Consider the following 27,128-nt stretch of genomic DNA (forward strand, 5'->3'; position numbering starts at 1 on the left):
GTCCTCTGGCAAGGCATGTTAAAAAATCATAGCTTCAACTGCAAATATGTTTTGAAGGAACACGTCATAAGACTGTCAAATACAAGTTGGAAGTTCAATTAGCTGATTAATAAGTATTTTCAATGGAAACTATAACAAGAATTTCATTAAATATAACATCAACATGATTCCTTCAGAAATACTTGGCAGTTAGACCAACTCATGGAATTTACTACCAAAAAAGGCCCTGAAAAATTCCCAACCGGAACTTCACCTTGAACACTCAAATAAAATTAGAGTACGTCAACAACATTACCAATACCTAGCAGAACCATCTAACAGTTGAAATGTAGAAACTATTTCACAATGTCCTCAGATCTGCCAGACTATATCGTGCACATGATTTATTTCCCACTGCAAAATAAGGTGAACAAAACATAGAAGCTTGTAAGTTCGCAATAGCATAAACTAAGCCCTGTCTACTGCATATATGCTGTCAAAATAATAAAGAAAACAATCAATTTTGATTTTTAAAGTGCAAATATGAAGTGCTGAAACAATAAATCTCACGTGCTCATCATTAACGTAATGTTGTCCCCTTTCAAAAGAATTCGTCCTACAAAGCAGATAAAAACGATTAGTTCGCTCCTCTTAAAACAGTTATGCACATCAAATCCACAAATATATAGAAGTGTGTAACAAAATCAATCAACTTAGATCTCTGCATCAACAAGCCTACACAATAATTTAGAAGCGTGCAACAAAATCTATCAATCTGTGTCAACAATCCTTCAAAATATGCTCTACAAATAACATAAATGACTGTAGAAGACAACAATGCAAGATGTAAGATAAGAAAACAAAGATGCATCAGATGATTATAAATTTCTCCATTCCAATTGAAAGATATATGCAAAGAAGTAGACAAATTACCTAATGGTTTGTGTGTCTTTCTCTTGACAGAGATTTCTTCTGCATCTTCCAATACAAGGTTCATGTACTCATCAAATCCCTGACAACAAGGAAACAAACACATAAGAAAATAAGCAATGGCTAAAAATATTTTATTGAACACTATAAATGCCATGCCATTATAATGATTGCTATTGCAGCTGCTATATAAACACAAATTCTTAGGGAGTGATGCTATTGCAGCTGGCTATATAAACACAAATTCTTAGGGAGTGATGCTATTGCCAGCTTAAATTTCAAATCACAGTTTTATGTTTTTACCAGAAGTTGCATGTTTCTCCAATCATTGCAGGTACCTACAGACTATGTCACACGGTTCGGGTTCGAATTCGAGTTCGGCAACGATTAAGTTCGATTCGAATTCGAATTTTCTGATGAGGTTCATATGAAGTTCGACTTTAAGTTCGACTATACATATTTTTCAACATATATATAAATACATATATGTGACATAAAATAATAAAAAATCAAAATCAATCAATAAAGCTATATGAGTAGCAGTGAGCACCCACGAGCCACAAATCACGACCACTATTCACTTCACACTTTAGGTGGTGGGGACAAGCAACATCTAGAAATTGAATTCATGAAATTGCAGAGAATACAACAGGCAACAACAACACTGACCACAATAGAGCGATTACACTCGGACTGAAGTTGGCTTGTGAAAATCTATTGATAGCATGGTAAATAAAGCCAAACTAGTGGCCACCGAGGGAAACTAACTGGTAGGAAGCTCTGTTTTAAAAAACGGCCGTTTCGATACCGAAACGGTCGAGTTGATCTGAGCCGATACCCTCAGCCATGACTCGGCCTTTGAAACGGTACGTTTGGCCGAGTCATTCAATGACTCGGCCGAGTCATGGCTGACTCGGCCAACTCGGCCGTTTCTGTTATGACTCGGCCGAGTCACAAAAAGCCGGCCCAGAACACGTTAAACAGCAATTTAATATTTTTTTAATGGATTTTTAAGGTGATTTCTGATTGGTTTGGACTCCAAGGTGTTATATGAATTTGCTAAATGTCATTTGGGGTCCATTCCCCATCCCAAACCCTATTTAACACACTCAAATGCTCTCTACTATTGATATGCTATTCAAATTTCATGGTAATGTTAAATTCTTAAAGTAAAAGTGACATTCTCCTTAATCTTCATTTTCATCCTTATACTTAAATTTTTAACATTACCATGAAATGACTCAGGATGTTTGAGAGTGGTTTCGACCTCATTGGATTTCATATGGAGAAAGTAGAATTTTAGATTTCATTCAAAATCCAGCAGACTTATCAGTTTTTCAGGATTTCAGGATTGGAGGATTGCAATGTTTCCATTGAATTTTGTCATGTATTAGGGTATGGAACTCTTATTTAATCAAGAGCACCAATCCCTCTATGTACCTTGATGTTAGTGACATTGGTTGTCGAACTCCTTTGGGATTCGCTCCCAAACCAAGAGCTTCTGAAAATGTCGCTCCCGCTCCCATTTTCGCTCCTGCTCCCAAGTAACACAAAGAAGAGAAACCGTTTGGATAAAAAACAGTTAAATGATCTAGTTTATGTCCAATACAACCTCCGGATCAGACGAAACCATTTGCTGAACAAAAGACCTGATTCAGATCTCATTGTGTTGGAAGACATTGATCCAACATGAGATTGGGTAGTGGAGAGTCGTCCAACAGAGTTTGATCTTGATGAGGATCTTGATTTAGATTTAGATATCGAGACATCAATTAAACTTGAACATGCTGTTCAGTTGAATGCAGATCACAATCCACCATCCTCAGTCTCACAGCCAGCAAGGACTCCAGTTGTAGGTGTGTTTGGAAACATGAATGAAAATCTCTAAAATTATGTTTAAAATATTTAAAATTATGTTTTTTTATAAAAAAAAATAAATATTTAATGTATTTTTCACAACGACTGAGTCACTGAAATCGAGCCGGCCGAGTCATTACCGTTTCGGAGTCGGAGTCGGAGTCGGAGTCGATCCTCGGCCGAGTAGGAGTCGGAGTCGGAGTCTTAAAACATTGGTAGGAAGCGAAACAAGAGAAAACCATGTATTGACCATGGTTTTTCTCATAAACCTTGAAACAACTGACAAAAACAGCCCGAACTCTAACCTCAAACGCCAAAAAAAACATTATAATTATAAAATTCATCTTCAGGTTCGTCTTTAGGTTCGTCTTCAGGTTTGAATCCGTTGAGGTTAGAATTTAAGGTTCGACAATCAAGTTCGCTGAACCTGAACGAATTTGAAAAAAAAATTGGGTGAGGTTCGAAATTCAGCGAACCCTGTGACATAGCCTACAGATTGCATTCTTATACCACAATATATTTTGCCAGACAATTGTTCCACCAAAAAACTTTAGACAATAAGCAATTGTTTTTGCAATGAATTTGATTCTGTTCAGTCATTCAAAATGCCAAACCATGTTTCTTTGTTTCTGGCATATTTTATTTTGCATCATGTTTTACATCGGTATACATTTTGCATCTCCTTACGCAAAAGAAGAGGAAATGAACCAAAAAAAACACCTAGTTATAATTTGATATAATATAATCTTTACAGAATATATAAAGAATTTAAAATTAATATATATAAACATTTGTAATGACAAAGCATTGATGCTCAAGGCGCTAAGCATCCCGACAAAGCATTTTGCCAAACCATGTTTCTTTGTTTCTAGCATATTTTATTTTGCATTATGTTTTACAGCAGTATACATTTTGCATCTCCTTACGCAAAAGAAAAGAAAATGAACAAAAAAACACCTAGTTATAATTTGATATAACATAATCTTTACAGAAAATATAAAGAATTTAAAATTAATATATATAAACATTTGTAATGACAAAGCATTGATGCTCAAGGCACTAAGCATCTCAACAAAGCATTTTGCCAAACCATGTTTCTTTGTTTCTGGGATATTTTATTTTGCATTATGTTTTACAGCAGTATACATTTTGCATCTCCTTACACAAAAGAAAAGAAAATGAACAAAAAAAACACCTAGTTATAATTTGATATAACATAATCTTTACAGAATATATAAAGAATTTAAAATTAATATATATATATATATATATACATACATTTGTAATGACAAAGCATTGATGCTCAAGGCGCTAAGCATCCTGACAAAGCATTTCGATGAGGCATTCCTTTCACCATTTCCAAAAACTCATCAACGATTAACCATTCATGAACGGCATGTGCTCTGCTATGAAACTGGATTCGTCCCCCTGGCCCGTCATGTCTCGAATCCGGCGAATCGGACATGATTCAGTCAGATTCGTGTCCGATTGGGACACGATCGTGTCCCAATCGGAAATGATCATGTCCCGATTCTGGGACACAAACCACAAATTTGGGCCCTCCACACAGCATTAAAAGGTCGTTTTGCCTGTTCTTTTTTCACATTCACTTCTTTTGTTTGTTGTGGGTTTGCTGTGGGTGTTTGCCAGCAAAGAGAAAAGGGTGTGAGAGCATTTTCAAGGAGATTCAAGCAACAAGTAAGTGCATTTTATCTATTTTTTGCATTTTTATTACAGCAGTTTGCATGTGCATTTCTTTTACAAATTTGTGCATTTTTTGTTTTTTTTTTTTTACAGCATTCATGGCTCAATCAAGGGCAGCAGGGAAGGGGCAAAGGAAGGGGAAGAATGTCCCCATTGGAGATGCCCCTCTCCCAATTTCATCAGGGTCTGCTGCAAGTGTTCCCTCTATTGCAAGTGGGGCTGCAACAGCAACTTCAAATGTTGAGGGAAGACATCCTCCTCAAGATAACAAATATCCCTTGTGGAAATATGTCACAAGAGAGCAAGGGCCAAGCAACAAGGTGAAGGGAGGAGGCAATGTGAGTTGGAAATGTAGCTATTGCAACACTAATTTCACGAGCACATATTACCATGTGAAAGCTCATTTGTTGGCTTTACCAAGTTGTGGAATTGCAATGTGTACAAAGGTGTCTTTACCAAAGAGGAAAGAATGGAAAGAGAGTCAAATGTTGGTATGGAAAATGTGTCTGCAAAACCTAAAAAAAAAAACAAGAATGATAACCCCCTTCCATTCTTGAGGAAAAGCAACAATAAATTCGCATTTGAGAGTTTTGGTGGGGACAAGCCGCAAAAAGAAAGGCAATTTCACTTGGTCCAATGGACAAGATTTTTCAGAAAAAAAGAAACAGGAAGGGCATGATCTCACCATTGCTTTTTTTTTATCAAAACTTCATATCCTTTAATGTTGCACGCTCATCTCTATTTATTGAGATGTGTCAAGCTCTAACTCAAAGGGCTCCATCAGGGTAGTATGTGCCTTCTAGGTCAAAGAAACTTAGAACCACATTGTTTAAGAAGGCAAAAAAAGAGGTAGAAAAAATACTTGAGCCTATTAAATCAGCATGGCCAACATTTGGGGTTAGCATTGTTTCTGATGGATGGACAGATGCAACACATCACCCACTCATCAACTTCATGGTGTCTTCCTTGAATGGTCCAGTGTTCTTGAAATCAATGAATGCACTTGGACAATACAAGGATGTACAATATATGGGTGAGTTGTTTATTAAAGTTGTTGAAGATGTAGGTGTTGATTCTTGTGTGCAAATCATTACAAATAATACACATGTTTGCAAGGTTGTTGGCATGATTATGGAAGCTAAATATCCACAGGTGTTTTGGACACCTTGCATTGTCCATTCATTGAACTTAGGACTTAAATCTATTGCTTTTGATGTGCTTTGGATTGGAAGCATTATTGAGGATGCATAACATATCCGCAACTTTGTACAAAATCGTACAAATGCCCTCACTATCTACAAGGAGTACACCAATCTATCATGTTGAAGATTGCAGATACACATTTTGCATCTTCATTCATCATGTTGAAGAGGTTGAGGGAGGTCAAGACCGCTCTTGGGGCCATGGTTATTTCAGAGTTTTGGTCTTTTTGGAGAAAGACAGATTAAGCAACCTCTAAAAGAGTGAAGAACACACTATTAGATGATGCTTGGTGGGAGAGGGTAGATCTACTTATTTAGATCATGGACCCTATCATTTCCTTGCTTCGATTTGCATATACAGACCAACCCATCCTAGGAGAGGTTTATGAGGGGTGGGATTCCATGATTGACTCTGTGAGGAGCATTATTTTACAGAGTGAGTGCCCCGAGTATGAGACATCATCAGAGGCCTTCTTCACCATCATACAGGATATTCTTGTCAGCAGATGGGACAAGAATTGCACACTTTACATTGATAGGCTCACTCATTGAACCCAAAATACTACAGCCATGAGTGGCTGAATGGTGGACCTTCCCGCAGATTCCCTTCTCACATGGATGGTGAAATCTCACAAGGGAGGGAAGATGCATTCAGGCGAGTTTTTCAAGATAGAACATCCCTTGATGAGGTGGAGGACGCCTTTGCAGAGTTTTCCACTGGCACTGGTCGATTTGCAGGATATAATCTTATTAGAGACAGGGGGGTTAAGAAGCCTTATTCTTGGTGGGCAAATCATGGGGAAACAAGCCCTCTACAACAGTTAGCCATGAGGCTCCTTGCTCAAGTGACTTCATCCTCTTGTTGCGAAAGGAATTGGAGCACATATGGGAATTTGTATAGTGTCAAGAAGAGTAGGCATGAGCAGACAAGGGGAGAAACAATGGTGTATGTGCACACCAATCTTCGTCTTATTTACAGGTAGAGGGATGAGTGGTTGAAAGGATAGAAAAAGAAGCAGGATGTCTTTCCTGATGATATGGGTCTGGACAGTAGTGTTGTGTTGGCATTGGCCAACTTGGATTTCAACGATCCAGTGCTAGAGCCTGTCACATTTGATGATGGTGATACTGTAGAGGGGTCATCCTCCACACCAGCAGATGCAGAGATGACTTTGGATACAGGGGAGGAGGATGCAACAGAGGAGAGCAGTGGTGACCATGATGATGAGTACAGTGATGTTGATTTTGATGATGAGGATTGATGAATCATGAGCTACCTATTGCCTTGAGGCTTGTATACTTGTAGTTGTTTTGTATTTGTTATTTATATTTGCCATTGGCATTGCACTACCTATGTAACACATTTTGATTTTGATGACTTAATGAAAAAACTACAGTATCTTACTACCTTGTCTTTCTCCTATTGGATCATTGATGAATAGAATATGTATTATGATTTTTCATTTATGTCACAATTGTATTTGTATACATAATGTTACTTTGTAACACTTACATCTAGATAAAAATCTATGTTTGATTCAATGAATTTGTATCATGAATGAGAATTTGTGTAAAAAATATCTATTTTTTAATATATATATATTTTTTTCACAACTAGTTCACGGATACCCATGGTCAGTGGGTCCACTACATCCAGGATCGAACAACGCTAGGGTGGACCCCACCTGAATGGGGTCACACCCCTCGGCCTATTTACTGACCTGGCCCCAAGAGCTTTCAGGTTTCGACCCTGTGACCTCCCATTGGCGAAGCACTTGATTGATTGATTGAGCTAACTCTTGGGGCTATATATATATATATATCTGAACATGTCATATTCCAGGGGGTCAACGTGTTCGTATCCGACACTCGAATCCCTGTGTTCATCGTGTCCCCGTGTCAGGTGACTTAGGTGCTCTCTTGTAAGGGGATATACATTCGACCATTCCAAAAATAATGCACAATCAAGAAGTATTTACTAAGTCACGACTCAGTTCTCATACACGAGTAACACAATTCATTAATATTTAATGAATATAGATGAATTTAATATGGCCATTTTAATTTCCACGCTTTCTACTTCGGAATAATCCAACTATTGAATGGGAAATTGATAATTAATTGCGATCATTGTTGAGTTAGTTCCTCTTTGTATCCAAGATAAAATAATTTTATTGATGTCAAACAAATGACCATGAATAGTTAAATGGGACTGTTACGTATGATAAGTATTAATTCATTGTGGAAATGCAAAGGCTGCTCCCACAAGAACCAAAAGAAGATCTAATTGTGATCAATGTTTGTTTAGTTCCTCTTCATATCCATGATAAGATAATTTTATTAATGGAAAACAAATGACCAAAAATAGGTAAATGGGACTGTTAAGTGTGATAATATCAATACATTGTGGGAGTCTACTCCCATAAGAACCAAAAGCAGATCTAATTTAGACTACTAACAATCCAAATATTGGATGGCAAGTTAATGAGTAACTGTGAATTACCAAACATAAGCCTATTGACATGCAAATGCCTACAAATCACACCGGAATATTCAACATTACAACTAATACTCAATGCCAACGCTGCACTTGTACATGTGATGCCAAGATATTAAATATTACATAGCATTTAATGTCCATTTGCTCATATTTGTGAACAAACAAGAATAACAGCTGCACATTAAGATACACCATTCAAAAACTTAGGAGAAGTTAACTCACCAAGTTGTTTCATCAAATTCATATATACCAATCAAAGAATGTCTAAAAATGAATAGAAAATATGCATTTGAAAAAACTGATAGAAAAGCTAAAATATACCACTAATTTTATCAACACAATAGTTAGCAAGAGAAATGGTTTTTATCAAGTGGGTCTAGCTTGAGGGCTGCAAGGAAATTTGTTATCCTCCCCTAGGTTCAAATCCCATATTATCGTCATGGATATCACAATCATTATGGTCCCTTTTGGCCATTTGATGAATATCATGATCATAAGACTATTGACAAACCCTCAAGCTTTCTGCAGAATCCTGTTTACCCTGGGTATTCAAGCTTTCTGTAGAATCCAGTTTACCCTGGTATTCAAGCTTTCCGAGGGAGTGTGCCTGAGGAGTTTCCCCCAAGATTTATAATTCAAGTAAAAAACAAGAAAGAGACATGCTTATTTGCTTAAGCAAAAATGCAATAATAAATATCAGCAAGATATTTGGCAAGCATCTTGCATCAGAGCATGCACCAGAAACAACTATGGCTAAAAATTGACACATCAAATCTTCTTATCTACACTGGCATGTATCATATAAATACCACTCTTAGAATCCCCACAAGTTCTAAGAACTAGCACTAAGACTGTTTTTTACGAGCTGTGAATTTTTTGCCTGTAGATAGTAGATTAGGAACAGGCCTCACATCCATTCCATCTTTCATTGGCAACAGTAAATCAACTGCAGAGATGGAGCAACAGTTGGAGGGTTTCAAAACTAAATTTCAGATTTGGGATTTTGAGATAGATCTCAAAGATGGCATCAGCTAGCCTCAAATTTGAGGACAGATTAGATGATGCCTCAAATCGCTTATCATGGCATCAGCTAGCCTTCCCGGTTCCATACGGTCGTGGTTCCATTGAAATGTGCTACATTCACACTTTATGCTATGAGCTTTGCATTAGGAACAGACCCCACATCCATTCCATCTTCCATTGGCACTCATTAGCATGGCCTTCACACTTCTGTGATCTAAGAAGTATGTCAAGTAAAGAAAGAAAAGACAGACTTACTAACACTTCATCTCTCCTGAGATAAGAGTGCAGAATGTAAATGTTGCCTAAAACCTAGAAGCAAATCTAACAGCTGCCTGCCAACTAATCTATTCAGAAAATCTCAAATCTGAAAATACTGCTGCTGTTGCTATAAACTGAAGACAGAATGCAGAGGACAGAAGTCCAGCAAAAGTCCTATCCAAAACTGAGACAGAAGGGAGAAGGGTCAAAGGCCAAAAGCCAGCCATTATCTCGTGTATTATTGTATTTATGGGTTGCATGGAATATTCTAACACATGGATATTCTCTCAGTATCTTCTAAATAATTTAGTTATGTAGTTATCTCATGATCAGTCAACTTTTCACTAACGGATAATCTTGTTAGTCTGGTATATTCTTTGTTAGAAGTTTTTTTCTCCAGGTTGTTTTGTTGTGCTATCTTCTCACTTCCTGTTATGCTGCCCTCTAACCCATGGATTCTTAGGGTATCTTGGTCATTGCTCCCTCTTCTCCCTCCGCCAACAGAAATAAATCTTTGCTGGAATAATTCATTCTTTTTATTCTTGTTGGACTGTAACAGTAAAAGGGACACTTGCATATCTTATTTGAAAATAAATTCTCTGCACTATGATTTTGTATAGTGGACAACAACATTTGGCTCCATATCGAGGGATATATGGCTGGTCAAAGCCAAATATATTAAACTTTTCTTGGTGTTTCTGCTAGTGGTGCAGTGTTTATTGCATGTCATGACTCCTCCACCAGTGCAACTTCCCAAAACATTGCAGATCTCCTATTGCAATCAATCAAAGACGTTGGTCCTAATAATGTGGTTCAAGTGATCACTAATAATGCAGCAAATTGTAAGGCAGCAAGAAAAATTATTGACCGCACTAATCAACACATATTTGGTTTGGGTGTTTGGTGCACACATTGAACCTTTTGATGGATGATACTGTGAGGCATAAAGAATGAGGATGGATTAATGAGCTTTACAAGAGAGGGAAGCAACTCATTAAATTTATCACAGGGCATACAAGGGTAAACTACTTTTATGGCACTTACTCCAAGTTGCAGTTGCTTAAACTTGCAAAAACAAGATTTGCAAGTTATTACCTCACCTTTAGGCGGCTAGTGAAGGTGAGACAAGCTTTAACTAATATGGTGACCTTTGAATCATGGGAGGACATTAACACTGATAGTGATTGTGCTAATGTAGCCAAGGAAACTATTCTTGACAATGACTTTTGGTCACGAATTAAATATGTTTTACAATTCACCAAACCAATTTATTACATGATCAAATTTAAAGATTCAGATCGGCCAATAATTGGGGAGGTGTATGCGCAAATGGATAGCATGTTGGGGCAGATTAAAAACATTGTTGAGCCTAGAGATATCACCTTGTACAATTATATTCGTGCAAAGGCAGAAAAATGATGAGGATATGATAAACATTCCATTGCATACCTTAGCATATGTTCTGACACCTAAATACTATCATCCATCATGGCTTTCAACACCAGCACCTGGAGGGGAGGGGAGGGGGGCGAGTATGAGAAAACCACACCTAGATACAAAGGTTCTATCTGGTTATATGAAAGCATTGGATAAATTAGTCCTTGATGAGGAGTCGTCTGCCATGCTATGGCAACATTTGAGCAACTATACCCTTAGCACTGGTCCACTCCTACAAACTTCGACATTTCGGGTGCTATCACAAGAGGTAAACACTTCTTCCACAGAGAGGTGTTCAAGCTCTTATTCTTTCATTGACAGTGTTAAAAGGAACATGTTAAATTTAGACTGGGAAAAGAGCTTCGTTTATGTTCACTACAACTTGCGATTGTTGTCCCTTTATTGTGATGATGCAAAGACTAATAAAGACCTTAAGGTTTGAGACAAAAGTCCAGAGGAGCCCAATTTGGAGGATGGAGTGTTGCGATTAGAGCAATTGGAAGATGCTCTTATTCAGGATGACGATTATCAAGATGAGATGCCACCCCCATCCGGGCCCTTGGTTACCAGGTTCCATGCTTCAACACCAACAGCAAGGGCTTCATCTTCATCAGTTCCACTGCCACAACTTCTAGAGCCACCATTTTCTTCATTGCCACCACATGGAGGCTCACGTCCTATTCGTGGTGAAAGGAGGAGAGGTTAGTAGATATATTCACAATTTACTACTTTTGTCATAAATTAGACTTGTAGTCTTGTTGTGAATTTGAACTTTTTTGTCTTACTCTTCCTAGTTCAATGTGTACTTGAGTCTTGGTGGTGGCCAAGTGGCTTATTTTGTAAACATTATTATTTGAATTTTGGACATGACTCATGTTGACAATTGCTCACTTGCTAGATAAGTTACTTGAATGTTTGATGATTTTATCTTCTAAATATTTCATGTTTTGTGATATGCTTATAAATTTGATGTATGTTTGTAATTGCTAGAATCTAGATGGTCGATGCTCAAATAATTAATTATTGATGTACAATGGAATAATGGATGCCATATCTATCTTGATTTATGTAAAAATATGCATGTTTGCATGTCTTCTACGTCTAATTCGGTATTTGGATTTTTTTAATATAAATACAAAAAAATATAATATTTATATATAGTAGACGCTTCACTTCCTAGATTTTTGGGAAATGACGCTTTTGTATCCACGCTTCGTGCAACAATGTTCAAGTTATCCGAAATCCTGTAATGTTTTCTAGACCTCTGGTAAATTAAGGTTGGGTTCTTGGCAAAGGTTGAGTTTTGAGTGTAAAAAATTCATGCTTAAAATGTTATCACAGTGCGAGTTTGTTAATTTTAGATAACAATGGTATGTTCTATGCTTAAAAGCAATTTACTTCAATTTTCTTATTAGCCCAATATCAATTTCCAAATTAGGAATCACATTAGCATGACAGTAAATGCAGAGAGAACATAAATAAAAACAGTGGATGACAAGCCAAGACAAGAGGACACAATATTTGGCAGATGCAAGGGAAAAACCCCAATGTGGGGAAACCCTTTGATCAAGTCTTCTTATTATTTTTCAAAAGTTCAGCATAGAGAGAGTACAATATACAAAATTCACTTGCCCAATTACAGTCAAATTTGTCCAGTCAAATTGCAGTTAACAAGATGCCCTAACCAGAAAGTCAATGTGGTATAATATCTCCTCCAAATTAGCTCGGTCAAACCCAGTCAACTCGACCTCCAGGGGCAATCTAAATCAGCCCAAAACAGTCCTAAAAATATCAATCAAACTTGGTCAACGCAAAGTCAAACATGCGGTCAACACTGGTCAAAAAGCTCTAATTGCCTCAATTTTTGTGCCCAAAAATGTGGCATGCCTGTTGACCACTACCGGTCAACTGCCCATAGCAGTACCCCCCCCCCTTTTCTTCGCAAAAAGGGGGTAGCGGTTGATCGACATGTCTGTGCCATTCTGCAGTGATCGACATCTTGATCAATTTATGTTGTAAACCCAGTCTGCATGTATAAATTGTAAATAATCTTAGCAGATATGAGTCATGTTTGTCAATTGCCTAGGTGGACCTAATTTTCTAAGTGATAATCTACGTCCCGGAAGGTTTTTCGTCTCACCGATCCATGATCGACAGAGTTTTCCTTCAGCCTAACCCCAAAGCCGGGATGGATTTTGTCACTAGAATTTTAGGAGAATCCTAGTGTGTTAATCTGCTAGATTATAGTTGTGTCGCAGAACTGGGTGGTTTATGAGGGTCTATGTCAAATGGGTTTTCCCCCTTAAGATGTAAAGTTGTAAAAGTCATGATGTAAGGTGTCTTGAGGGTTAGAAAATGTTTTAATCCCCTCATAAGTCTTAAGTCCTAGGTCCTAGGTGATTTTTCCAAAGGCTAAGTTCGAGGATCCATTTAAAAATAAATTAAAAATTAAAAAATAAAATAAAATAAAATAAATAAATAAATAAAAATAAAAATAAAAATAATAAAATAAAACAAAAACCCTAAAAATAATAATATTTTTGAGTAAATAAATGCAAATTTTCATTTTTTTAATGAATTAACTAATTCGACGGATGAGATTAAGAGATATCTTGATTCTCATCGACGGTCGAGATCATTTCAACATGGATCACTCGAACTAGCCGTTGGGATTTTTTCCTTTAAATAGGGTGCTAGGGGTCATTTGAGATCAGATAAGATCTGTGAGTCTTGTGCTGAAGAAGCTCTCTTGTAGATCATTTTTTTGTGCAATAAAGAAGACTTTGGGGTTAAAAATCTTGCTGGTGTTACTCTTCTGAAAATGCTGTAAGATTGTTCTATTTTTTTTCTGCATAATTTTATTTTCAGCCATTGATGATAGCTTAATGAAGATTGATCTAGGCACAAGTATCTTGTCTGATCTTTGGGGTTTGAATGGTAGTTTAGATTCTGAAATATAGTGGCAGGTATCTCCATTTGATCAGGGTTTCACTACTGTTTTCTCCTTCTATGTTAATGGTTGATTTTAAGCTGTGCAGGAAATCATTTTTTTCAGATTACCGGGCATTAGGGGAAGTTCTCGGCTGAACCAGCCAACTCCTGGGTTGTGTTTTCTGAAAGAGCCCAGCCGGTCCTTGATCCCAGGCTTATCATTCAAAATATTTTTATGAATGCATGCAGGGTTTTCTGAAGCATTTTACATTAAAATTAAATTCTGATAATATTACTGTGATTATTAATAAATCTGGCTTCTTAAGAGCTTTCGGTTTGTAAATACTGTAATTCTTTTGCTGGATCTAGGGTTTTGATTTTGTTTACTGCACATATTATTTTTGGCGATTTTTTTTTTACTACAGGTTGCAGGGTTTTCTGGAGATCTCTGAGGATTTATCTGCGCCGTTTTTGCTGTCCAACGGTTTCAGATATCAGTTGTTTTCAGATCCATTTGCAGGAAGTTTATTTTTAGTTGTTCCCCATCAAATTCCAACTCCTGTACGCTACCCCCTCCATTTGCTACAACATTTTTTTTACAGTCCTCCCACGCTCTTCCTATTCACCTGAATGTGCATCCCTGCTCCAAACCTGCAAACAACCTACATCCTGCAGATTCCATTTCTCTCCACGTCATCGCCCAAATCTATTCTTCAACGCAGATCGGTCACCACAATCAATCCTGCAATCACATTAAGCCAACAAAATTCGATTTCTTGGGTCAGCAAGTGAGTTTGTCTGCATATTTGCTCACAGCACGTGGAGATTACTCGCATGAGGCTTTCTACGCATCGGCTCTTCATTGCCTTCACCAGGGCTACTGTGGGCCTCCACGCAGCTCTAGTCTTGCACGCAGTCACGTTTTTTTGCCTCTCTTGTTGCTGTCGGGTTAACAAACGCAATAGAAAAAAGAGGGAAGGAGCAGTAAAATCGTGACAATATCTGGTGCGTTGAAATATTTTATCCCTGCCGCGTCTATCTGTCAGTTGATCTTTCAAGTCGCACTGCAATCATATGCATGAAGGCCAGCGTCAATCTGCCTACGTTCTTGGGGTCTCAGCGTGGCTTTCTCCCACGCCGTCGGCGTTTGCTGCCTTCTACCCACTGAAAACAATCTCCAAACCTGCGTGTGGGCATCAGATTCAGTCCTGCCATCGAGGGAGCTCCAAATCTGCTAACACTGGAGCGTTTACCTACGTCCCTCTTCACCTGCATTTGATTTATGTTCACCGTCGAAATGCTCTGCAGACAAAACGCGTTTATTCTACCTACCTATCACTGCGTCCAGCGTGAAAGATTTTCAAGTGAACCAGCGTTGGGTATTTTGCGTGGGGGGTTCAGGTGAGAAAGACATCGACGGAAGCCTTTCAGCGTAATCCAGGTAATAACCCGCAAGCTTAAGCTGTCCGCCGTCTTCATTCTCGGGCCAGGTAATTTCTTTGTAAGTCTGCGTATCGTTTTGGGTCCTCAGCGTGAGTTGAGCATTTTTTTTATTTGATTGTATTTCATTGTAGTTTAGAGCTTTAATTTGAGTTTTTAGTTTGATCTTTTTATTATATGGTTAGATTTTAGATTTTAATTTTAGATTAAGGTTTAGTCTAGGGTTTTAGAAATGGAGGGTTAGATATTTTTTGATTTTAGATTTTAATTTAAATGGTAGGCTTTATTTAACTTAGTTTTATGTTTAGATTTGTTTTCTTTTAAATAAAAAATATAACAAAAAAAGGTTAGACTTGTCTTTGTTTTATTTAGATTTGGTTTTATTTTTTTTCATTAGTTTAGCTTAGATTTAATTTCTGGTTTAAGTTTTGATTTTAAAAATAATATCAAAAAAATATATATAAAATATAAATATCATAAAATTTCATAAAAAAATTTCTTGTGGTATTAGATTTAATTAAAGCTTCCCTTAGTCTTTAATTTTTAATTAAAAATATTTAAAAAAAAAAATTGCAATTTCAGTCTTAGCTCAGGAAATTTTTAGGTTTCATCTTTTATGCTAAGGCTAAAATTTTGATGTGGAAGTTAATGTTTGATATGATTTAATGTTCATCTGAAGATTAGCTGCATGAATAGGATATCTGGTTATTGTTCATAATTGCGTGGTTGTCTAAAGTATTTATCTTTCAAAATTTTATTTTTTTTGCTGGATATCTTGCATCGTTCAAAGTGACAGCCCCCGGTCTAAGCCTTGTCGTGACAATCTGTGCGACAACATTAATCATCATATACATTAAGCACAGGAAAGATAAAAGCTCTTCATTTATTAACTATCTAGTAACATGAAAAGTAAATCTAATCCTAAAACAGAAATGAAAACGCTGAAAAAATAAGGAGTAGGGTTAGAAATACAGCGGATGCCCCTGGCATCAGATGTGTTCAATATAGTGTATACTGAGCATTTGCCTGCTTTCAAGCAAATCTGTCGGCTGCTTGTCGGATGTGCCATGTCCAATTATGCATATGGTAGGACTTTTTCCTATCCAAAAATCAAGCTGCTCGCGGCCGTCTGATGCATCAAATCTTCTTCTCATTTTCTTTCTCTTGCGTTTTTTGTCTGTCAGGCTGTATTACTGATGACGTGGAACTTTCTGTTTCAAAGCTATCAAATGAAGTATGTAAGATATGCGTGACATGTCTTTCTTCATCCTGCATCTGATCTTTATCGTTTTTAATTTTATCTGGATCACCTTCAATTAACCACCTTTCAATCGAACCAATGACCTCCTCATAATAAGATGGAGCTTGTTGCAACAAATGAGAAGGCTCCTGATCTATTGATGTCTCGTGGTTTCTCTCATCCTCTAACCATTGTTGAAGTTTTTGAACCTGTATTTTAATGCCATTTATCTGATTAGAGTGTTCAACCTTTATAGCACTGATTTCCCTGACATGGTCTTCTTCCATATCTTTTATTACTTTATCATTTTTTTCCTTTACGTTCATCAAGCAATACTGCATAGAGTTTATTTCTTCTTTATGATTTGCTTGCATGGTAGCTAACTGATTATTATGATTGAACGTCATGATAGTCATTTCTTCATCCATAGTTAATAACTTGTTCTGCATAGAATTAATTTCCCTATCATGATCAGCTTTCATGGTCGTCATATTTTCCTCTAAGCCTGACATCTTGCTTTGCATGAATCTAATTTCTGTGTCATGATTAATCTTCATGGCTTCAATTTCCTTACTATGTTGATTTTGCATGATCTCCATCTCCCTATTACGCTTTTCCAGGTGAGTGCATAAAGTTCTCACATCATTGGCGTAATTAGTTTGATTTATCTCCATATTTCTTACCAGTAACAATAGATCTTGTATAATTTGCTTATGATCTTCCTTTTCATTGTCAACACTACTATGATCTGCAATGGTATAAGTGAATGGCACATTCTGATATGAAGCATTGTCTTGAAATCTTTCTTCGACAGCTGAACCTTTTATAAGATTACTTTCATTCTGTTGCACGATTTTAGGGGCACACGGCCAGCTATCTGGATCACCATATCTATCTTTAAAAGCATCGACAATGTCTTGCAAAGAAATGAAGGAATCTTCAGGACAACTATTAAACCAGTTCAAAGCATCACCCTTTAAAGAATGGACAAATAGACGCATCTTGACATCTCCATGATTATATTGAGGAGGTCTACAATATATGATCATTACACAAGTAAACCTGTTTAAATGTTGTCTAACAGCGACTGAATCACCACCTGAGAACTTAAATAATTTAGAAATGGCCTCTTTCGGAAAATCATGGAGATTATCAGTAAAATGACATGGTTTAAATGAATAATCCATGATGAATAATAAGAGATCAAATGGATGATAGAAAGAGATTTCTGCTCAAAAAAATTAAGATATGAGAGAAGTGGAGTCGCCACTTGAACAATGAATCTAATTCTAGGATCCAAAAAACAACAAACAAGCAGATGTGAGAGAGGCTTCTTGTCTGGGAAAAATAAGAAAATGGAGTCGCCACCCAAACAAGAAACAAATCGAAAGATAAGGTGATGAAAGAGATCCAAATGATGCCAAAAAAATGTTGAATCTGCCAGCTCAAATGCGAGATGAGAAAGAATGATGAGAAATGAGAATATGAATGTCGTTGAAACGCCAGGGACAGAAAAACTCTTTCCCTGGCAACGGCGCCAAAAAATGTTGGCGTTGCCGGCTCAAATGAATGATAGAAAGATGAACGATGAATGATGAAAAGTCGTTGAAACACCGAGAATAAAGTATCCCCGGCAACGGCGCAAGAGAGAACATAAATAAAAACAGTGGATGACAAGCCAAGACAAGAGGACACAATATTTGGCAGATGCAAGGGAAAAACCCAATGTGGGGAAACCCTTTGATCAAGTCTTCTTATTATTTTTCAAAAGTTCAGCATAGAGAGAGTACAATATACAAAATTCACTTGCCCAATTACAGTCAAATTTGTCCAGTCAAATTGCAATTAACAAGATGCCCTAACCAGAAAGTCAATGTGGCATAATATCTCCTCCAAATTAGCTCGGTCAAACCCAGTCAACTCGGCCGCCAAGGGCAGTCTGAATTAGCCCAAAACAGTCCTAAAAATATCAATCAAACTTGGTCAACGCAAAGTCAAACCTGCGGTCAACACTGGTCAAAAAGCTCTGACTGCCTCAATTTCTGTGCCCAAAAATGTGGCATGCCCAAACAGAATATTCCCCAAAGAAAACGGAGTCAAACTAGGTCAATTGTTGCTTGGTCAAGGCTGGTCAAACCCTCCTACAATTCGGTCAACGCCCAAAATAGAAAAATGCAAAAGTGCAAGAGAGGCCACCCAGAAATTCGTATGCCCAATCAAATGAGAGAGAGAGATGTGTGAGTGATGAGAGTACAAATGAGGTAGATGCTCCTTCAATTATGCAATGTTGAGGATAAATAGACGTGTCTTTTGGGCTTCTGAGCCTACATTAGATTGTCGGCCGACCTTGACAATTTGTCCATAAACGAAATAAATTCATAATTCCATTTGTACATGTCAGAATGAGATGATCTTTAGATCAATCCTACACCTCTCGGAAAGAGGAATCCAATAAAAATATCAATTGCATCATATGAGTTAATTGCCAAATTTAACAGAGTTCAAGCCTGAAGTTCTGAAGGAAATCATGCTTGATGATCATGACAAGTTTAAAAAACAAATCTGAAGTTGCAAAATCAAGGATCTATGCATAATTTTGTGTTCGTGTTAAACGGCAAGATAAAGACTAAAGTCCAAGCTCACTCATGAAATCAAATGGAGATTCTAAGATCGAGCCTATGTGGCATACGAAAGGCATCAGAATATATATATATATATATAAACCAAAAATTTAAAGCATCCAAGCTCTGTAGCACTATTGTATATTTTTTTGTTAGTGGTAGTATTGTAAAGCCATCCAAGATCTATGAAGAGTCAAGTACAAGAACTGAGCCAAATTAATTTCTATTCGAGTTTGTAGAGTACGTTTGTCATCTTGAAAATTAAAGTTCGAAGATTTGTGACTGAATAGAAGCCCATTGTCTCTGTGTTTGAGAACAAGTTCGAAAAAGATCATACTCTGATTGTAATGCTCACCTAAGGTACTACACGAAGTTTGAGGTATGATGAAAAATTTGCGAAGTTGAGCTTGAGAACGAGTTTTGAAACATTGATGTTAGCCCTATCCTATTCATAGAAGAAGGACGATGGATATTTCTAGAAGACGACTCTTTAAAAAGAAAGACCCTCTAGTCAAAATCTCTATGATTTCTGAGAAGTATTATCCTATAGCAACAAAGTTTGTCACATCCAAATTAGGTGTGCCACATCTCTTTGATCTTCTAGCTCAGTCTCCAAATGGAAGTCGAAGGAGTCATGTGTTGAAAATCTAAGATACGGCACAACCCACAGGTCTTTGAAGATTTGAATATCAAAGAAAGAATCATATCTAACAAAAGGCATTTTGATTTGCAATCATTGTTGACGATTTTACTAAAGGGTTTCCAAAATTGGAGATAATGCACAATGAACATTAGATATCTAGGGTTTTATGACCTCTGTTTTTGAAGGGTTTGGGACTTGAATGTTGAAGGGTTTCCTAGTTAAAAATCTCTAAGATTGCCAATATGTGTTGCTCTTATAGAGTTTGTAAACTTTAGATCAATCCTAAAATATCATTAGAGTTTGAAGTTAAAACCCTAGCAAATCGATAGGTAACTCTAGGGTTGTTAATGAAAGTTTAATGCACTAATTGCGTCCGCTTAAGAAGATCTGACATCTTGATGATGAGATTGATTTGCAACTTGATAAGTCTAAAGATTAAGAGGGAGTTATCATGAGCTCAAAAGATAAGTATCTTATATTTCTTTTATTGTTTTAATCATTAATAATATTGGATTGTTTATGGTAGGGCTTGGAGATGAAAATGTAACAAATCCTAGAACTAATTATGTTCGTTTGAAAGAAGAAACCCTAACTTCTTGATGTTGATACGAACTTCTTATGGAAGCTGATATGGAATTCTTGATATTGATATGAACTTCTTATGGACGCTGATATGGACTTCTTGATGTTGATAAGAACTTCTTATGAATATTGATATGGACTTCTTAATGTTGATATGAACTTCTTATGAATGTTGATATGGACTTCTTGATGTTGATATGATCTCTTAATACTGATATGAACCCGTTGATGGTGTTGATGATGATCATCTAGACTCGTTGATGATGTCTGAGATAATGATGTGGACTCGTTAATGATGTAGACTCCTTGATAATGATGTCAACGTCTTGTTGAGGATGTGGATACATTGATGATGTGGATTCCTTGATGACATATGAACTTCTTATGATGAACTCCTTGATGATGTGAACTCCTTCACGATGTGGATGTAAACTCTTTGATGCTAATATGGACTTCAAGATGATGTGGATTTCTTGATGATGATATGGACTCCTTGAGGATGTTGATGTCGACTCCTTAATGATGATGAAGTGGACTCATTGATGTGGACTCCTTGCGACGATGTGGATTGGACTCCTTAACAAGGAAAATTTTAGGGGCTAATATTCGCAAGTGGGCTAATATTCCATGCTTTTTCCAACAACAACAAAAAATCGCCAATTTCCATTTTTCTAAAGATGAATTCGCCAAAAATTTATATTATAAGATTATTTTACCATAAAAATCGCCAATATTATATATTGTCTAATATAAAATAATTAGAAATCTAAACATTTTTACAAAATTATCATCAATCATTTTAAAATTTGGATATTAGGGACTAGCAAGATTCGCCAAGGTTGCTAAAATTTAAGATAAACTTCCATCCTTAAAATTTTCTCTGTCCTTAATGATATGAATGATGATATAGACTCCTTGATGATATATGTACTACTTGATGACTTCTTGATGTTGACGTAGATTTTGTGCTATGGTGATGATATGGTCAAATTCTTGATGATGATATAGACGAGGTCAACTTCTTGATGATGATATGATGATGCACAAGGTCCACTTCTTAATGAAGACACTCTGTGATGATATGATGATGATGATAATGTGGATTCCTTGACGATGTGGACTCTTTGATGATGATGATGATGTGGACAAGATTAACTCTTTGATTAATTCAATGAGGTTAATTGGAAGAATAAGATCAAGAGGGAGCTGACACACTCTTACAAGATAAGTACTTTCTTGCTTGTCTTTATTAATATTTCATTATGAGTCTCTTGCCTATGTATGTCCTACTTGGTTGTATCTATTCTTCCATGGCCTCCCAATAAGAATTGCAGGTACATAATGAAGACTACCAAGGTGTGGCAAAATCGTTGGATGGACGTGTGACAAGAAGACTCGTGATTGGATGAGCTCTGTACTTAGAGGGGACAAACAAGATCAGCCTGATTGAAGCACGTTCTTGATCTATGAAGGTGGCTAGAAGTTTTAAAGACCAATGTTGATCTAAATATGCTAAAGATTAACCCATGATTTTTTCTACTATATAGAGGAATTTTGTGTAAGAGGGAGTTGCTTTTGTAAAGGCATGAGCTTGGTGATATATTTGGCACAATGGACTGCAGGTCCATCGACATCTCCCTGATGAATGATTTGAAGAAGTTGCAAGACAATGATATTAACTTGGTTGATTCTCTGATTGGTTCATTGATCTATCTGATGATGTTTGTTGCTGCCAAAGTCTACTGTGATCTGTTGGATTCTACTATGGTTGTTGATGCCTGCTTCTATGAGAAGCCACTTATTATTTGATGGATTCGATTATGGTCTGCTAGATTCTACTATGGTCATTGATGTCGTCTTTTGTGAGAAGCCACTTATTATTTGTTGGATTCGATTATGGTCTGTTGGTGCCTACTTCTGAGAGAAGCCATTTATTATCTACTAGATTCAACTATGAATATTGGTATTCGCTTATGTGGTTGTTGATGGTTGTTTCTGTGGAAAGCAACTACTAAAGTCTATTATTGTCTGTTGATAATTGTTGATGTTTGCTTCTGAGAGAAGCCCCGGTTGAAGTTGGATGAACAGCTAAATGTTCTTTGCTACAATGTTTGAGATCCACCATGGCTACAAAAAAAAAAATATGTTGAGTTGGTTGCTAATGTTTATGTGAATAAACTAGAATGAATGAGAATTCCTTTGGAGAGGGAGCATTGATTACGTAGCATCCTAAATCTTCCTTAGGATGCAGTTGTGAGACCAATGGATTGGTAGGGAAGATTGTAACTCTCGTAGCTTGTGTGTTGTGAAACCTTGTGGTCTGGGAGGTGCTTTGATGATTTCTCCTGTAGGTTGTGTGCTGTGAGACCTTATGGTCCGGGAGATGTATTGATTTGATGATTCCTCCTATAGGTTGTTTGCTATGAGACCTTGTGGTCTGGGAGATGTATTGATTTAATGATTCCTCATGTACGTTGTGTGTTGTGAGACCTTGTGGTCTGAGAGATGTATTGATTTAATGATTCCTCCTATAGGTTGTGTTGTGAGACCTTATGGTCCGGGAGATCCATTGACTTGATGATTCCACCCTTAGGTTGTGCGCTGTGAGAACTTGTGGTCAAGGAGACACATTGAGATGAGTTGGATGTTATGTATCTTTCCTTATGATGAGACTAATGATCTCTCCCTTATGTTGTGAGTTGTGAGACCTATGATTGGTCGGGGAGATTGATCCTAATAAAGAAAGAGATTTGTATTTGTGATCTCTTCTTTAGGTCATGGGTTGTTAGACCTATGATTGGTCGGAAAGATTGATCTTGAGGGAGAGAACGAAAAAGACCTCTCTGGCTATGACGGAGTGTTGGAAAATATGGTAGCCATGGTCGGTATTTTCATCTAGAAAAAGTAATTGGAAATTTGAATATTTAAATTTGCCTCAAAATTTATTTCAAATCGGCCTCGTGATGTTTTAAGTCAATTGGGCCCCTAAGAGGCACCCATTTGATGCCCACTTGAAGGCTACATAAAGGAGATCATTTCTCCTCATTTGGACACATCAATTTTTTGTCTCATACATCTCTGATCCAGCAAAATTAAAAGAGGGCCGAAGTTTCAAGAGGAGGTTGAAATTCTAGGGAGGGCTGAAATTTCAAGAACTTGGTTTTTGACATGGCACTTGATCATGATCTTGGTTATTGGTTTGACTATTATTTTGTAATGGTTATTTCTATTGTATTGGTGAATCTGGAACTCTCTCTCTCTCTCTCTCTCATAAGGAAAACATTTATGGGTTTCCCCTTGTGGATTTTGTCTTGACCTCAAGCCTAATTTTTGTGTCTCTTGTCTCATTGTTACTTTATTGCTATTCCATGTTTATTAGTTGATGTTTTTTTCTATGTAGTTGCATAAACGATATTGAATTTAATACCATATGAAATTAATGTTTAATTGATCATTGAAGTAGTTATTTGTTGAAGAAAAACTTAATTCTAGCATGTGCCCTAGAAAAGCACCAGGGACAACTTGCCATGTGATTTTTCAAAGAGGCTTTTTTGAAAAATTGAATGATAATGTAAAAGTTGCCATAAGCTTTGTAGATGTGTCTAGTCTCGAACCTACTTGGGACTATCAGGATCAAATTGCCTAGATTCCCATATTTTCTTTTGCATAATGTTCTCTATTTTGCAAATTTGTGAAGGAACTTGATGTCTTTTATACACATTCAACAACAAGGCCATTCCATTCACATGTTTGATGGAAAAGTTGAAATTAGGAGGTCTTCTAACAACATGGTCCTTGAAAAGTAAAAGTAGCATTCTCCTTTATCTTTCATTTTCATCTTTTACTTAATTTTTTAACATTGCCATGAAATGACTCAGGGTGTTTGAGAGTGGTTCTAACTTCTAACCTCATTGGATTTCATATGGAGAGACTAGAATTTTAGATCTCATTCAAAATCCAGCAGACTTAACAATTTACCAGCATTTCAAGATTGGGGGGATTGAAACGCTCCATTGGATTTTTTCATGTACGAGAGTATGGAATTAGTATTTAATCAAGAGCACCAAGCCCTCTATGTACCTTGATGTTAGTGGGATTGGTTGTCGAACTCCTCTATCATGAACCTACTGAAAAAAAGTAACCATCACTCAAAGAAAATTTTTACTTGATATGCTATGCTTTTTCTATCTTATTTTAATGCTTAGAGGGTGATATTGATGACAAAGATCCCAATATAGGCAATGATTTGAAGATATGAGGTATTTGTTGTGGCATGATTCTAAAGGCCATGTGGAGCTTGTTTATCGATGTATTTTCAGTTCAAAGATGGATTACACTCGGTGCTATTTTGGTTATGTGCACCCTTGCATGCTAAATAAAGGATAATTTTTGCTTATGTGTATAAATGGTTTGGATTCATGTGGATGCACATGAATATATATGTTTTTCTTTAAAATTTGAATATTTTATGTGTTTTTGGTTGACCGGTTTTTTGGTCCAGTATTTTTACCAGTTCCCGGTCCAAGGGGTCTAACAATTCAATGACTGGTCCGGTTCTGATAACAATGGTCATGAGCATGGTCACTATGCATCATAGTGTCTGGTGAAAACAATGGGTAAAGGGCAACAACAATAGGAACAGGTAACAGCCTCTACAAAAACTCCAATGAACTCAACTTGAGAAGGATTTCTCAATGATATCTTGCCTTTCCACCAGCATAATTTCGAGGGATGTGTGCTATGTGGACAGTGGGGTGACTCAATGTATCACATCAGCCTGACAATTATTTTCTAGTATGAAGAAACAAGACTCAAGGGTATGGGTTGAGCTTGCTGATGATGCCAAGTACCTGGTAACAGGAGTTGGTACTAGTCCTTTCCAACCAAGTCAAGTAATTTTTTAGATTTTGAGGATGTCTTATTTGTGCCAAGTCTCAAGAAGAACTTGCTTTCAGTTTCTGTCATGGAGAATAAGGGCTTTGCAGTGAAGTTCAAGAACTAGCAAGTCAGCATCGGGCCAAAGGATTCCAGCCCAGATACAACTCAGGTAATAGGTGTTAGAGAAGGCAATTTGTACAGGTTGCAAGGTAAACCTATTCAAGTCTCAGCACAGAACAGTAACAGTGACAGCTTGTACAAGCTGTGGCACAAGAGGACAGAACACCTGCATCACAGGGCATTGCTTATTATGACCCCTCAAGTCCCAGCTATGAAAAGGATTCCTCCAGCTAAGATTATCAATGATGGAAGCAGAGAAGCTCAACAGTGAGAAGTTCTGCATTTCCTTTGTCTACAGTTCGTAAAATCCAGAAAAAATGGTCTATTTGGTCGGCTACTTCTACTAGTCTACGTGGATGCACTTTACAGTTACGGTATTTTTTGGAGATTATACTCTATGTTGTCAGTTTGTGATATGGTACAGTTTGCAACTATCATCCTTACCATACAGGTTTATGTCCTCTGATCATTGTCATGCTCTGCCCATACGAGCTATTTACAAGCATATTTAATTTTACCACTTAATACAATGAGTCATCTTACTGATAAAGGAGGGTATACCTTCTTAAACCCTTTAAAAATTCCACTATAAGCAACTGAACCAGTTTTGCAAGACAAGCTTCCGGTAGTGATTTAAGACAAAAATTCCCTCGAAAACCTAAACCCTCAGAAATATTCAATAAAATGAAATGTAAACACTTCTAGAACCCTCAACCGTAAAGATGGCGATTTCAAAGAAAAAACCAAAAGATGAAGAAATAAGTTTAACTTACGATGATGCGGCCTTCGATTCTCATATCCTTTTGTTCAAACAGCCAAATCTGAATGCGAGCTTTCTGCATTTGACAACCAAAAGCCAAAAATTACGTGGAACTAAACTAAGCTGCCCCCATTTTGCACCATCAGAAAACCCTAATCTATCTATATTTCTGCTGAAGCCCCCGCTCCTAACAAAACCTTGATGAAAAAAAACGCTATTTTGACGGAACAAAATTAAAAGATAGATATGGGGATAGCTTACGCTTTGCAGGAAGCGAAAAATCAGATTCTGTACACGGAAAAAACAAACAAGCATCAAGTAAGTGAAATGAAATGAGCAAAATATTAACTTCATTTCTAATGAACGAAAAGATAAGAAAGACTACTTACGATGGGCTGGGTCATAATCCTCTGCACTCGGGTAGTCGCCATGGCTGCTCTGCTTTGGGGTGGATCTACTGTTTGCTCGCAGTGAGGATAACTTGAAAAGACCGATTAACTTCCCCCTCTAGTTTGCTGAGATAAACAGAGAAAGAATTTCGCTCGGTTTGGGTTTTCTTCTCTTCGCGGTATTGGATTCTGAACTTTCTTGTTACCAAAAAAAATTGGTTTCCTCACGCTTGCGCATATGGACAAAGGTTTTGGAGGGTTCTTGGGTACATCTTTCTATTTTTATTTTAATAGAAGGATTTTTTGGGATTACATTTTGATTGTAATCTAAGTGTTTCAAAGTGTTATAATATATGATATATAATGTTATATATATTAAAACAAACAAACAAAAATTAGGTAGATAGTTTAATCTTAAGGGTGTCGATGAGAATTGACATGTGATTTTTTATTAGCCAAGTGCTTTAGTGACAAGAATTTGACCAATTAAACTAACCTCGAGGATTAGTTTTTAATTTGTAAGTTAAATTAATTTGATTTTAAATATATGAATTTTTACAAAGTTTTATACTATATTGTATTTATTCAATAAATTTTAATAATATTTATTTAATTTTATAATTGGTGTAGAAGA

The 27,128-nt window shown here is 36.8% G+C and overlaps 1 protein-coding gene across 2 annotated transcripts; it reads right to left on the reverse strand.

Annotated features, from left to right (window-relative positions):
- Positions 1-69: 69 nt before the first annotated feature.
- LOC149147529 (uncharacterized) lies at positions 70-26,762 on the reverse strand. 2 transcript variants are annotated; one of them, XM_089440829.1, is made up of 6 exons: positions 26,495-26,758; positions 26,367-26,393; positions 26,119-26,181; positions 913-991; positions 550-595; positions 70-393 (listed from the first exon to the last, which is right to left on the reverse strand). In XM_089440829.1, the coding sequence occupies exons 1-6, from the start codon at positions 26,534-26,536 to the stop codon at positions 384-386; spliced, it is 267 nt and encodes an 88-aa protein (XP_089296955.1). In that variant the 5' UTR covers positions 26,537-26,758; the 3' UTR covers positions 70-383. The 2 variants fall into 2 exon arrangements, with proteins under 2 accessions (XP_089296955.1, XP_089296956.1); XM_089440830.1 differs by lacking the exon at positions 70-393 and having other exon boundaries at positions 546-595; positions 26,495-26,762.
- Positions 26,763-27,128: the final 366 nt, after the last annotated feature.

The sequence above is a fragment of the Pinus tabuliformis genome, chromosome 9, assembly GCF_031772625.1.
Source record: "Pinus tabuliformis cultivar Carrire ecotype Pingquan chromosome 9, CPIR1, whole genome shotgun sequence".
NCBI lineage: Eukaryota > Viridiplantae > Streptophyta > Pinopsida > Pinales > Pinaceae > Pinus > Pinus tabuliformis.

What these genes read in the sequence shown, in the direction of transcription:
- LOC149147529 (XM_089440829.1), bottom strand. Translation starts at nt 26,536, where the DNA reads ATGGCGACTACCCGAGTGCAGAGGATTATGACCCAGCCCATC. An exon ending in TTTTTCGCTTCCTGCAAAGC is followed by an intron (nt 26,182 to 26,366) that starts GTAAGCTATCCC and finishes TGTCAAATGCAG; the next exon opens with AAAGCTCGCATTCAGATTTG. An exon ending in AAAGACACACAAACCATTAG is followed by an intron (nt 596 to 912) that starts GTAATTTGTCTA and finishes TCTGCTTTGTAG; the next exon opens with GACGAATTCTTTTGAAAGGG.